Here is a 13,805-nt window from a genome sequence, read left to right as displayed (position 1 = left end):
TGTACGGGTCGAAGGTCAGTTCAACCCTAACTCTCAGCCCCAGTACCTGTATGGGTCAAAGGTCAGTTCAACCCTAACTCTCAGCCCCAGTACCTGTACGGGTCAAAGGTCAGTTCAACCCTAACTCTCAGCCCCAGTACCTGTACGGGTTAAAGGTCAGTACAACCCTACCCAGTAACTGTATGGGTCAAAGGTCAGTACAACCCTAACTCTCAGCCCCAGTACCTGTATGGGTCAAAGGTCAGTTCAACCCTAATCCCTGACCCCTAAATCCCTGTAAAACTACCTGAAGTCAAACTCTCTCTAGCCGTTCACACACTTATGTGTTTCAGCCAAACAGACGTAGAACATCAAACGTCTGCTATTGGTTTATCTGGTATCAAACGTCTGCTATTGGTTTATCTGGTATCAAACAGACGTAGAACATAAAACAATACCAGAGCCTGGGTGCGAATCCAGAGTCTCTGGTGGCACAGCTAGCGCTGCAATGCAGTGCCCTAGACCACTTCCTCCTTGCTGAGAGGCCTTTCAGGTTATATCGATATAGGACCTGTTTTACTGTGGATATAGCTACTTTTGTACCGGTTTCCTCCAGCATCTTCACAAGGTCCTTTGCTGTTGTTCTGGGATTGATTTGCACTTTTCACACCAAAGTACGTTCATCTCTAGGAGACAGAGCACGTCTCCTTCCTGAGCGGTATGACGGCTGCGTGGTCCCATGGTGTTTATACTTGCGTACTATAGTTTGTACAGATGAACGTGGTACCTTCAGGCATTTGGAGATTTCTCCCAAGGATGACCAGACTTGTGGAGGTCTACACATTTTTTTCTGAGGTCTTGGCTGATTTCTTTTGAGTTTCCCATGATGTCAAGCTAAGAGGCACTGAGTTTGAAGGTAGGCCTTGAAATACATCCACAGGTACACCTCCAATTGACTCAAATGATGTCAATTAGCCAACCCGAAGCTTCTAAAGCAATGACATAATTTTCTGGAATTTTCTAAGCTGTTTAAAGGCACAGTCAACTTAGTGTATGCAAACTTCTGACCCACTGGAATTGTGATACAGTGAATTATAAGTGAAATAATCTGTCTGTAAACAATTGTTGTAAAAAATACTTCTCATGCACAAAGTAGATGTCCTAACCGACTTGCCAAAACTATAGTTTGTTAACAAGAAATTTGTGGAGTGGTTGAAAAACGAGCTTTAATGACTCCAACCTAAATCTATGTAAACTTCTGACTTCAACTATATCATTAGAGCTGTAGTACCCCCGAGTCTGGCTGTAATACCCCCAAGTCTGGCTGTAATACCCCCGAGTCTGGCTGTGTATCTGTCATAGTAGTTGTGACGTGAATGAATATGTAAACCAGGTGATGAGATGTACAGTCGTGGCCAAAAGTTTTGAGAATGACACAAATATTAATTTCCACAAAGTTTGCTGCTTCAGTGTCTTTAGATATTTTTGTCAGATGTTACTGTGGAATACTGAAATATAATTTCAAGCATTTCATAAGTGTCAAAGGATTTTATTGACAATAACATGAAGTTGATGCAAAGTGTCAATAGTGTTGACCCTTCTTTTTCAAGACCTCTGCAATCTGCCCTGGCATGCTGTCAATTAACTTCTGGGTCACATCCTGACTGATGGCCGCCCATTCTTGCATAATCAATGCTTGGAGTTTGTCAGAATTTGTGGTGTTTTGTTTGTCCACCCGCCTCTTGAGGATTGACCACAAGTTCTCAATGGGATTAAGTCTGGGGAGTTTCCTGGCCATGGACCCAAAATATCGATGTTTTGTTCCCCGAGCACTTAGTTATCACTTTTGCCTTATGGAAAAGGCATTGTTCGTCACCAAACTGTTCCTGGATGTTTGGAGAACTTGCTCTCGGAGGATGTGTTGGTACTATTCTTTATTCATGGCTGTGTTCTTAGGCAAATTGTGAGTGTGGACACTCCATTGCCTGAGAAGCAACGCCACACATGAATGGTCTCAGGATTCTTTACTGTTGGCATCACACAGGACTGATGGTAGCGCTCACCTTGTCTTCTCCGGACAAGCTTTTTTTCCGGATGCCCCAGACAATCTGAAAGGGGATTCATCAGAGAAAATGACTTTACCCCAGTCCTCATCAGTCCAATCCCTGTACCTTTTGCAGAATATCAGTCGGTCCCTGATGTTTTTCCTGGAGATTAGTGGCTTCTTTGCTGCCCTTCTTGACACCAGGCAATCCTCCAAAAGTCTTTGCCTCACTGTGCGTGCAGATGCACTCACACCTGCCTGCTGCCATTCCTGAGCAAGCTCTGTACTGGTGGTGCCCCGATCCCGCAGCTGAATCAACTTTAGGAGACGGTCCTGGCGCTTGCTGGACTTTCTTGGGCACCCTGAAGCCTTCTTCACAACAATTGAACCGTTATCCTTGAAGTTCTTGATGATTCGATAAATCATTGATTTTGGTGCAATCTTACTGGCAGCGATATCCTTGCCTGTGAAGCCCTTTTTGTGCAAAGCAATGATGACGGCACGTGTTTCCTTGCAGGTAACCATGGTTGACAGAGGAAGAACAATGCACCACCCTCCTTTTGAAGCTTCCAGTCTGTTTTTCGAACTCAATCAGCATGACAGAGTGATCTCCAGGATTGTCCTGGTCAACACTCACACCTGTGTTAACGAGAGAATCACTGACATGATGTCAGCTGGTCCTTTTGTGGCAGGGCTGAAATGCAGTGGAAATGTTTTTTGGGGGGGATTCAGTTCATTTGCATGGCAAAGAGGGACTTTGGAATTAATTTCAATTCATCTGATCACTCTTCATAACATTCTGGAGTATATGCAAATTGCCATCATACAAACTGAGGCAGAAGACTTAAGAAGACAATTAATATTTGTGTCACTCAACTTTTGGCCACGACTGTAGTGTAGGGTTTACCAGGTGATCAGAAGGAGTGTCGGGTTTACCAGGTGATCAGCAGTAGTGTAGGGTTTACCAGGTGATCAGCAGTAGTGTAGGGTTTACCAGGTGATCAGAAGGAGTGTCGGGTTTACCAGGTGATCAGCAGTAGTGTAGGGTTTACCAGGTGATCAGCAGTAGTGTAGGGTTTACCAGGTGATCAGCAGTAGTGTAGGGTTTACCAGGTGATCAGCAGTAGTGTAGGGTTTACCAGGTGATCAGCAGTAGAGTAGGGTTTACCAGGTGATCAGCAGTAGTGTAGGGTTTACCAGGTGATCAGAAGCAGTTTACCAGGTGCACAAAACAAAAACAGTGAAATGAAAGAAAAATAAATGTCCTGTAGTTTACTGCATCGTGGGGAGCATATTAAACTACAGCAGTTTACTGCATCGCGGGGAGCATATTAAACTACAGCAGTTTACTGCATCGTGGGGAGCATATTAAACTACAGCAGTTTACTGCATCGTGGGGAGCATATTAAACTACAGCAGTTTACTGCATCGCGGGGAGCATATTAAACTACAGCAGTTTACTGCATCGCGGGGAGCATATTAAACTACAGCAGTTTACTGCATCGTGGGGAGCATATTAAACTACAGCAGTTTACTGCATCGTGGGGAGCATATTAAACTACAGCAGTTTACTGCATCGCGGGGAGCATATTAAACTACAGCAGTTTACTGCATCGTGGGGAGCATATTAAACTACAGCAGTTTACTGCATCGTGGGGAGCATATTAAACTACAGCAGTTTACTGCATCGTGGGGAGCATATTAAACTACAGCAGTTTACTGCATCGTGGGGAGCATATTAAACTACAGCAGTTTACTGCATCGTGGGGAGCATATTAAACTACAGCAGTTTACTGCATCGTGGGGAGCATATTAAACTACAGCAGTTTACTGCATCGTGGGGAGCATATTAAACTACAGCAGTTTACTGCATCGTGGGGAGCATATTAAACTACAGCAAGCAGGAACAACAGTCTGCAGATATTTCTATTCCTTTCATGTACCACGTGAAATCAAAATAGATGTTCTTTGAATCTCCAGATCTAACGACATTATCCTCATGTTCACACTCCTCTGTTTGTTATGCATTTCTACAGGCCCTTAACTTCCTGTCTCCCTCTACCTCTCCCCTCTCCACAGGCCCTTAACTTCCTGTCTCCCTCTACCTCTCCCCTCTCTACAGGCCCTTAACTTCCTGTCTCCCTCTACCTCTCCCCTCTCTACAGGCCCTTAACTTCCTGTCTCCCTCTACCTCTCTACAGGCTCTGAACCTGGCGTACAGCAGTATCTTTGGTTTCTACAGACACTTTGTTGGTCCTCCTCACATCAAGGCCATGTGTCGTCTGCTGGGGTACCAGGGCATCGCTGTGGTCATGGAGGAACTGCTCAAAGTGGTCAAGAGCCTGGTGAGAAAGGAGAGGGATGGTGGCTTGGGAAGGGATGGAGGAGGGGTGGGATGGAGGAGGGTTTGGGGGTGGGATGGAGGAGTGGTGGAATGGTGGGGGGATGGAGGAGAGATGGGATGGAGGGGTGGTAGAATGGTGGAGCGGTGGTAGAATGGTGCAGGGGTGGGATGGTGGAGGGGTGGGGTGGAGGGGTGGTAGAATGGTGGAGGGGTAGGATGGTGGAGGGGTGGGATGGAGGAGGGGTAGAATGGAGGAGGGGTGGTGGGGTGGGATGGAGGGGTGGTAGAATGGAGGAGGGGTAGAATGGAGGGGTGGTAGAATGGAGGAGGGGTGGGATGGAGGGGTGGTAGAATGGAGGAGGGATGGGGGGGTGGGATGGAGGGGTAGATTGGAGGAGGGGTGGGATGGAGGGTGTGGGAGAGTGAGCATTTCATACCATCATGCAGTATGTTATTTACCCTGTCCCCCCCAGCTCCAGGGCACCATCATGCAGTATGTTATTTACCCTGTCCCCCCCCAGCTCCAGGGCACCATCATGCAGTATGTTATTTACCCTGCCATCCCCCCCCAGCTCCAGATCCAGGGCACCATCATGCAGTATGTTATTAACCCTGCCCTGCCCCCCCCCCCCCCAGCTCCAGGGCACCATCATGCAGTATGTTATTAACCCTGACCCCCCCCCACCCCCCTTAGCTCCAGGGCACCATCATGCAGTATGTTATTAACCCTGCCCCCCCCCCCCCCCCAGCTCCAGGGCACCATCATGCAGTATGCTATTTACCCTGCCCCCCCCCCCAGCTCCAGATCCAGGGCACCACCATGCAGTACGTTATTAACCCTGCCCCCCCCCCCCAGCTCCAGGGCACCATCATGCAGTATGTTATTAACCCTGACCCCCCCCCACCCCCCTTAGCTCCAGGGCACCATCATGCAGTATGTTATTAACCCTGCCCCCCCCCCCCCCAGCTCCAGGGCACCATCATGCAGTATGCTATTTACCCTGCCCCCCCCCCAGCTCCAGATCCAGGGCACCACCATGCAGTACGTTATTAACCCTGCCCCCCCCCCCCAGCTCCAGGGCACCATCATGCAGTACGTTATTAACCCTGCCCCCCCCCCCCCCCTTAGCTCCAGGGCACCATCATGCAGTATGCTATTAACCCTGCCCCCCCTCCACTCAGCTCCAGGGCACCATCATGCAGTATGTGAAGACCCTGATGGAGGTGATGCCTAAGATCTGCCGTCTCCCTCGCCACGAGTACGGCTCGCCGGGTGAGTCATGAGGGAGCTTTCTTCAATGTCTTGACATATTGTTACGTAATTAAAGGTTTTTAGCAAGGCAAAGTAGACGACAGTAGCTAGCTGTTTAATTAAAGGTTTTAGCAAGGCAAAGTAGACGACAGTAGCTAGCTGTTTAATTAAAGGTTTTAGCAAGGCAAAGTAGACGACAGTAGCTAGCTGTTTAATTAAAGGTTTTAGCAAGGCAAAGTAGACGACAGTAGCTAGCTGTTTAATTAAAGGTTTTTAGCAAGGCAAAGTAGACGACAGTAGCTAGCTGTGTAATTAAAGGTTTTAGCAAGGCAAAGTAGACGGCAGTAGCTAGCTGTTTAAATAAAGGTTTTAGCAAGGCAAAGTAAACGACAGTAGCTAGCTGTGTAATTAAAGGTTTTAGCAAGGCAAAGTAGACGACAGTAGCTAGCTGTTTAGCTGATGTAAAACAAATCAAATTTTATTTGTCACATACACATGGTTAGCAGATGTTAATGCGAGTGTAGCGAAATGCTTGTGCTTCTAGTTCCGACCGTGCAGTAACATCTAACAAGTAATCTAACCTAACAATAGCCGCCTCTCCTCCCTGCCAGGTATCCTGGAGTTTTTCCACCACCAGCTGAAGGACATAGTGGAGTACGCCGAGTTGAAGACCGTCTGTTTCCAGAACCTCAGAGAAGTCGGCAATGCTCTCCTCTTCTGTCTGCTCAGTGAACAGAGCCTGGTAAGAACTTCAACCACAGCGCCACCTTGTCAGTGATTTGATACCATCCACCTTTCATACTAGCCTGAGAGCTAACCCTCATACTGGCCGCCTTTCATACTAGCCTGAGAGCTAACCCTCATACTGGCTGCCTTTCCTACTAGCCTGAGAGCTAACCCTCATACCGTCCACCTTTCATACTAGCCTGAGAGCTAACCCTCATACTGGCTGCCTTTCATACTAGCCTGAGAGCTAACCCTCATACCGGCCACCTTTCATACTAGCCTGAGAGCTAACCCTCATACCGTCCACCTTTCATACTAGCCTGAGAGCTAACCCTCATACCGGCCGCCTTTCATACTAGCCTGAGAGCTAACCCTCATACCATCCACCTTTCATACTAGCCTGAGAGCTAACCCTCATACTGGCCGCCTTTCATACTAGCCTGAGAGCTAACCCTCATACCGGCCACCTTTCATACTAGCCTGAGAGCTAACCCTCATACTGGCCGCCTGTCATACTAGCCTGAGAGCTAACCCTCATACCGGCCGCCTTTCATACTAGCCTGAGAGCTAACCCTCATACCGGCTACCTTTCATACTAGCCTGAGAGCTAACCCTCATGCTGTCTTTCTAAAGACTATTTCATACAGAGTGCATCCGTGCAACTTGTTATTTTACTTATTTGTGCATGACATAAAGGGGTTGAATTCTTATCGACTCAAGGACATTGCAGCTTTCATTTATAAAAATGTCTAAACATAATTTCACTTTGACATTATGGGGCATTGTGTGTAGGCCATTGACACAATCTCATGTAATCCCTTTTAAATTCAGGCTGTAACACAACAAAATGTGGAGAATGTCCTTTTGTGTGAATACGTTCTGAAGGCACTAGCTGTGATAATATGTTTCCTCTCAGTCGCAGGAGGAAGTTTGTGACCTGCTTCATGCCGCACCGTTCCAGAACATTCTGCCCAGGGTCCATGTCAAAGGTAATAATGTCTTTATTTATTCTGTGCTGTGTGTTAGTGTCAGACTAGTGCATGTGTCAGTCTGTCTGAATGGATCTCTTGTCTCTTCTCAGAGGGTGAGCGTCTTGATGCCAAGATGAAACGCCTGGAGGCTAAGTACACAGCCCTGCACCTGGTTCCTCTGATAGAACGCCTGGGAACCCCACAGGTACCACCACACTGCCTTAGTAAACACCAGCCCTGGGAACCCCACAGGTACCATCACACTGCCTTAGTTAACACCAGCCCTGGGAACCCCACAGGTACCACCACACTGCCTTAGTAAACACCAGCCCTGGGAACCCCACAGGTACCACCACACTGCCTTAGTTAACACCAGCCCTGGGAACCCCACAGGTACCATCACGCTGCCTTAGTAAACACCAGCCCTGGGAACCCCACAGGTACCATCACGCTGCCTTAGTTAACACCAGCCCTGGGAACCCCACAGGTACCATCACACTGCCTTAGTTAACACCAGCCCTGGGAACCCCACAGGTACCATCACACTGCCTTAGTAAACACCAGCCCTGGGAACCCCACAGGTACCATCACACTGCCTTAGTTAACACCAGCCCTGCACCTGGGAACCCCACAGGTACCATCACACTGCCTTAGTAAACACCAGCCCTGGGAACCCCACAGGTACCATCACACTGCCTTAGTAAACACCAGCCCTGGGAACCCCACAGGTACCATCACACTGCCTTAGTAAACACCAGCCCTGGGAACCCCACAGGTACCATCACACTGCCTTAGTTAACACCAGCCCTGGGAACCCCACAGGTACCATCACACTGCCTTGGTTAACACCAGCCCTGGGAACCCCACAGGTACCATCACACTGCCTTAGTTAACACCAGTACTGGGAACCATCACACTGCCTTAGTAAACACCAGCCCTGGGAACCCCACAGGTACCATCACACTGCCTTAGTTAACACCAGCCCTGGGAACCCCACAGGTACCATCACACTGCCTTAGTAAACACCAGCCCTGGGAACCCCACAGGTACCATCACACTGCCTTAGTTAACACCAGCCCTGGGAACCCCACAGGTACCATCACACTGCCTTAGGGAACCCCACAGGTACCATCACACTGCCTTAGTTAACACCAGCCCTGGGAACCCCACAGGTACCATCACACTGCCTTAGGGAACCCCACAGGTACCACCACACTGCCTTAGTAAACACCAGCCCTGGGAACCCCACAGGTACCATCACACTGCCTTAGTAAACACCAGCCCTGGGAACCCCACAGGTACCATCACACTGCCTTAGTTAACACCAGCCCTGGGAACCCCACAGGTACCACCACACTGCCTTAGTAAACACCAGCCCTGGGAACCCCACAGGTACCACCACACTGCCTTAGTAAACACCAGCCCTGGGAACCCCACAGGTACCATCACACTACCTTAGTTAACACCAGCCCTGGGAACCCCACAGGTACCATCACACTGCCTTAGTAAACACCAGCCCTGCACCTGGGAACCCCACAGGTACCATCACACTGCCTTAGTAAACACCAGCCCCGGGAACCCCACAGGTACCATCACACTGCCTTAGTAAACACCAGCCCTGCACCTGGGAACCCCACAGATACCATCACACTGCCTTAGTTAACACCAGCCCTGGGAACCCCACAGGTACCATCACACTGCCTTAGTAAACACCAGCCCTGCACCTGGGAACCCCACAGGTACCATCACACTGCCTTAGTTAACACCAGCCCTGGGAACCCCACAGGTACCATCACACTGCCTTAGTAAACACCAGCCCTGCACCTGGGAACCCCACAGGTACCATCACACTGCCTTAGTAAACACCAGCCCTGCACCTGGGAACCCCACAGGTACCATCACACTGCCTTAGTAAACACCAGCCCTGCACCTGGGAACCCCACAGGTACCACCACACTGCCCCATACTTCTGTGGCTGTACACGGAATCTCATCTCTACCCTCTCCCTCCCCCCTGTAGCAAATAGCCATAGCTCGTGAAGGTGACCTGCTGACCAAAGAGCGTCTGTGCTGTGGCCTGTCCATGTTCGAGGTCATCCTGACTCGCGTCCGCGGTTTCCTGGACGACCCCATCTGGCGCGGCCCGTTGCCCAGCAACGGCGTGATGCACGTGGACGAGTGTGTGGAGTTTCACCGGCTGTGGAGTGCCATGCAGTTTGTTTACTGCATCCCTGTAGGAGCACACGAGTTCACCGTGGAGTGAGTAGTGACACATCATCGGTCTAGAAGGATCCCTGAGGGGTTTACACTGCTCTGTTAAGAGGGGGGATCTCTGCTCTGTATAGAGGGGGGATCTCTGCTCTGTATAGAGGGGGGTGATCTCTGAGGGGTTTACACTGCTCTGTATAGAGGGGGGATCTCTGCTCTGTATAGAGGGGGGTGATCTCTGAGGGGTTTACACTGCTCTGTATAGAGGGGGGATCTCTGCTCTGTATAGAGGGGGGTGATCTCTGAGGGGTTTACACTGCTCTGCATAGAGGGGGGTGATCTGATGGGTTTACACTGCTCTGTATAGAGGGGGGGGGGTGATCTGAGGGGTTTACACTGCTCTGTATAGAGGGGGGGGGGGTGATCTGAGGGGTTTACACTGCTCTGTATAGAGGGGGGATCTCTGCTCTGTATAGAGGGGGGATCTCTGCTCTGTATAGAGGGGGGTGATCTCTGAGGGGTTTACACTGCTCTGTATAGAGGGGGGATCTCTGCTCTGTATAGAGGGGGGTGATCTCTGAGGGGTTTACACTGCTCTGTATAGAGGGGGGATCTCTGCTCTGTATAGAGGGGGGTGATCTCTGAGGGGTTTACACTGCTCTGCATAGAGGGGGGTGATCTGATGGGTTTACACTGCTCTGTATAGAGGGGGGGGGGTGATCTGAGGGGTTTACACTGCTCTGTATAGAGGGGGGGGGGGTGATCTGAGGGGTTTACACTGCTCTGTATAGAGGGGGGATGATCTCTGCTCTGTATAGAGGGGGGGTGATCTGAGGGGTTTACACTGCTCTGTATAGAGGGGGGGGGGGGGTGATCTGAGGGGTTTACACTGCTCTGTATAGAGGGGGATGATCTCTGCTCTGTATAGAGGGGGGGGGTGATCTGAGGGGTTTACACTGCTCTGTATAGAGGGGGGATGATCTCTGCTCTGTATAGGGGGGGGGTGATCTCTGAGGGGTTTACACTGCTCTGTATAGAGGGGGGATGATCTCTGCTCTGTAGAGAGGGGGGGGGGTCTCTGAGGAGTTCACACTGCTCTGTATAGAGGGGGGGGATCTCTGAGGGGTTCACACTGCTCTGTACGGTCTCCACTGGGATGGGTGTATAACCTGTGTTGTATTTTCCAGGCAGTGTTTTGGGGACTGTCTCCACTGGGCTGGGTATATAACCAGTGTTTTGGGGACGGTCTCCACTGGGCTGGGTGTATAACCAGTGTTTTGGGGACGGTCTCCACTGGGCTGGGTGTATAACCTGTGTTTTGGGGACTGTCTCCACTGGGCTGGGTGTATAACCTGTGTTTCGGGGACTGTCTCCACTGGGCTGGGTGTATAACCTGTGTTGTATTTTCCAGGCAGTGTTTCGGGGACGGTCTCCACTGGGCTGGGTATATAACCAGTGTTTCGGGGACGGTCTCCACTGGGCTGGGTGTATAACCTGTGTTTCGGGGACGGTCTCCACTGGGCTGGGTGTATAACCTGTGTTTCGGGGACGGTCTCCACTGGGCTGGGTGTATAACCTGTGTGTCGGGGACGGTCTCCACTGGGCTGGGTATACAACCTGTGTTTCGGGGACGGTCTCCACTGGGCTGGGTATATAACCTGTGTTTCGGGGACGGTCTCCACTGGGCTGGGTATATAACCTGTGTTTCGGGGACGGTCTCCACTGGGCTGGGTATATAACCTGTGTTTTGGGGACTGTCTCCACTGGGCTGGGTATATAACCTGTGTTTTGGGGACTGTCTCCACTGGGCTGGGTATATAACCTGTGTTTTGGGGACTGTCTCCACTGGGCTGGGTATATAACCTGTGTTTCGGGGACGGTCTCCACTGGCCTGGGTATATAACCTGTGTTTCGGGGACGGTCTCCACTGGGCTGGGTATATAACCTGTGTTTCGGGGACGGTCTCCACTGGGCTGGGTATATAACCTGTGTTTTGGGAACTGTCTCCACTGGGCTGGGTATATAACCTGTGTTTTGGGGACTGTCTCCACTGGGCTGGGTATATAACCTGTGTTTTGGGGACGGTCTCCACTGGGCTGGGTATATAACCTGTGTTTCGGGGACGGTCTCCACTGGGCTGGGTATATAACCTGTGTTTCGGGGACGGTCTCCACTGGGCTGGGTATATAACCTGTGTTTCGGGGACAGTCTCCACTGGGCTGGGTGTATAACCTGTGTGTCGGGGACGGGTATATAACCTGTGTTTCGGGGACTGTCTCCACTGGGCTGAGTATATAACCTGTGTTTCGGGGACGGTCTTCACTGGGCTGGGTGTATAATCTGTGTGTCGGGGACGGGTATATAACCTGTGTTTCGAGGACTGTCTCCACTGGACTGAGTATATAACCTGTGTTTCGGGGACGGTCTCCACTGGGCTGGGTATATAACCTGTGTTTTGGGGACTGTCTCCACTGGGCTGGGTATATAACCTGTGTTTTGGGGACTGTCTCCACTGGGCTGGGTATATAACCTGTGTTTTGGGGACTGTCTCCACTGGGCTGGGTATATAACCTGTGTTTCGGGGACGGTCTCCACTGGCCTGGGTATATAACCTGTGTTTCGGGGACGGTCTCCACTGGGCTGGGTATATAACCTGTGTTTCGGGGACGGTCTCCACTGGGCTGGGTATATAACCTGTGTTTTGGGAACTGTCTCCACTGGGCTGGGTATATAACCTGTGTTTTGGGGACTGTCTCCACTGGGCTGGGTATATAACCTGTGTTTTGGGGACGGTCTCCACTGGGCTGGGTATATAACCTGTGTTTCGGGGACGGTCTCCACTGGGCTGGGTATATAACCTGTGTTTCGGGGACAGTCTCCACTGGGCTGAGTGTATAACCTGTGTGTCGGGGACGGGTATATAACCTGTGTTTCGGGGACTGTCTCCACTGGGCTGAGTATATAACCTGTGTTTCGGGGACGGTCTCCACTGGGCTGGGTGTATAACCTGTGTGTCGGGGACGGTCTCCACTGGGCTGGGTATATAACCTGTGTTTCGGGGACGGTCTCCACTGGGCTGGGTATATAACCTGTGTTTCGGGGACGGTCTCCACTGGGCTGAGTATATAACCTGTGTTTCGGGGACGGTCTCCACTGGGCTGGGTATATAACCTGTGTTTCGGGGACGGTCTCCACTGGGCTGGGTATACAGTGCCTTGCGAAAGTATTCGGCCCCCTTGAACTTTGCGACCTTTTGCCACATTTCAGGCTTCAAACATAAAGATATAAAACTGTATTTTTTTGTGAAGAATCAACAACAAGTGGGACACAATCATGAAGTGGAACGACATTTATTGGATATTTCAAACTTTTTTAACAAATCAAAAACTGAAAAATTGGGCGTGCAAAATTATTCAGCCCCCATAAGTTAATACTTTGTAGCGCCACCTTTTGCTGCGATTACAGCTGTAAGTCGCTTGGGGTATGTCTCTATCAGTTTTGCACATCGAGAATTTTTTTCCCATTCCTCCTTGCAAAACAGCTCGAGCTCAGTGAGGTTGGATGGAGAGCATTTGTGAACAGCAGTTTTCAGTTCTTTCCACAGATTCTCGATTGGATTCAGGTCTGGACTTTGACTTGGCCATTCTAACACCTGGATATGTTTATTTTTGAACCATTCCAATGTAGATTTTGCTTTATGTTTTGGATCATTGTCTTGTTGGAAGACAAATCTCCGTCCCAGTCTCAGGTCTTTTGCAGACTCCATCAGGTTTTCTTCCAGAATGGTCCTGTATTTGGTTCCATCCATCTTCCCATCAATTTTAACCATCTTCCCTGTCCCTGCTGAAGAAAAGCAGGCCCAAACCATGATGCTGCCACCACCATGTTTGACAGTGGGGATGGTGTGTTCAGCTGTGTTGCTTTTACGCCAAACATAACGTTTTGCATTGTTGCCAAAAAGTTCAATTTTTGAAAGCATGTGTTTGGTGTGTCTCCCAGGTGGCTTGTGGCAAACTTTAAACAACACTTTTTATGGATATCTTTAAGAAATGGCTTTCTTCTTGCCACTCTTCCATAAAGGCCAGATTTGTGCAATATACGACTGATTGTTGTCCTATGGACAGAGTCTCCCCCCTCAGCTGTAGATCTCTGCAGTTCATCCAGAGTGATCATGGGCCTCTTGGCTGCATCTCTGATCAGTCTTCTCCTTGTATGAGCTGAAAGTTTAGAGGGACGGCCAGGTCTTGGTAGATTTGCAGTGGTCTGATACTCCTTCCATTTC

General features: G+C 50.0%; 1 protein-coding gene across 3 annotated transcripts in view; it reads left to right on the top strand.

The window, feature by feature from the left end:
* Positions 1 to 13,805, top strand: part of LOC110524889 (cytoplasmic FMR1-interacting protein 1 homolog) — an 80,628-nt gene that overhangs the window by 64,684 nt on the left and 2,139 nt on the right. For all 3 annotated transcript variants that reach the window (XM_090236525.1, XM_090236526.1, XM_090236527.1), the window contains 6 exons: positions 4,225 to 4,368; positions 5,550 to 5,640; positions 6,231 to 6,361; positions 7,262 to 7,334; positions 7,427 to 7,521; positions 9,336 to 9,574. In XM_090236525.1, coding sequence (XP_090092651.1) covers positions 4,225 to 4,368; positions 5,550 to 5,640; positions 6,231 to 6,361; positions 7,262 to 7,334; positions 7,427 to 7,521; positions 9,336 to 9,574 — 773 coding nt within the window. The remainder of the gene's footprint in view (positions 1 to 4,224; positions 4,369 to 5,549; positions 5,641 to 6,230; positions 6,362 to 7,261; positions 7,335 to 7,426; positions 7,522 to 9,335; positions 9,575 to 13,805) is intronic.

The sequence above is a fragment of the Oncorhynchus mykiss genome, chromosome 5, assembly GCF_057628025.1.
Source record: "Oncorhynchus mykiss isolate SJ-2025 chromosome 5, ASM5762802v1, whole genome shotgun sequence".
NCBI lineage: Eukaryota > Metazoa > Chordata > Actinopteri > Salmoniformes > Salmonidae > Oncorhynchus > Oncorhynchus mykiss.
The sequence above is the reverse complement of the archived record's forward strand: the minus strand, read 5'-3'. Positions and strand labels throughout refer to the sequence as shown.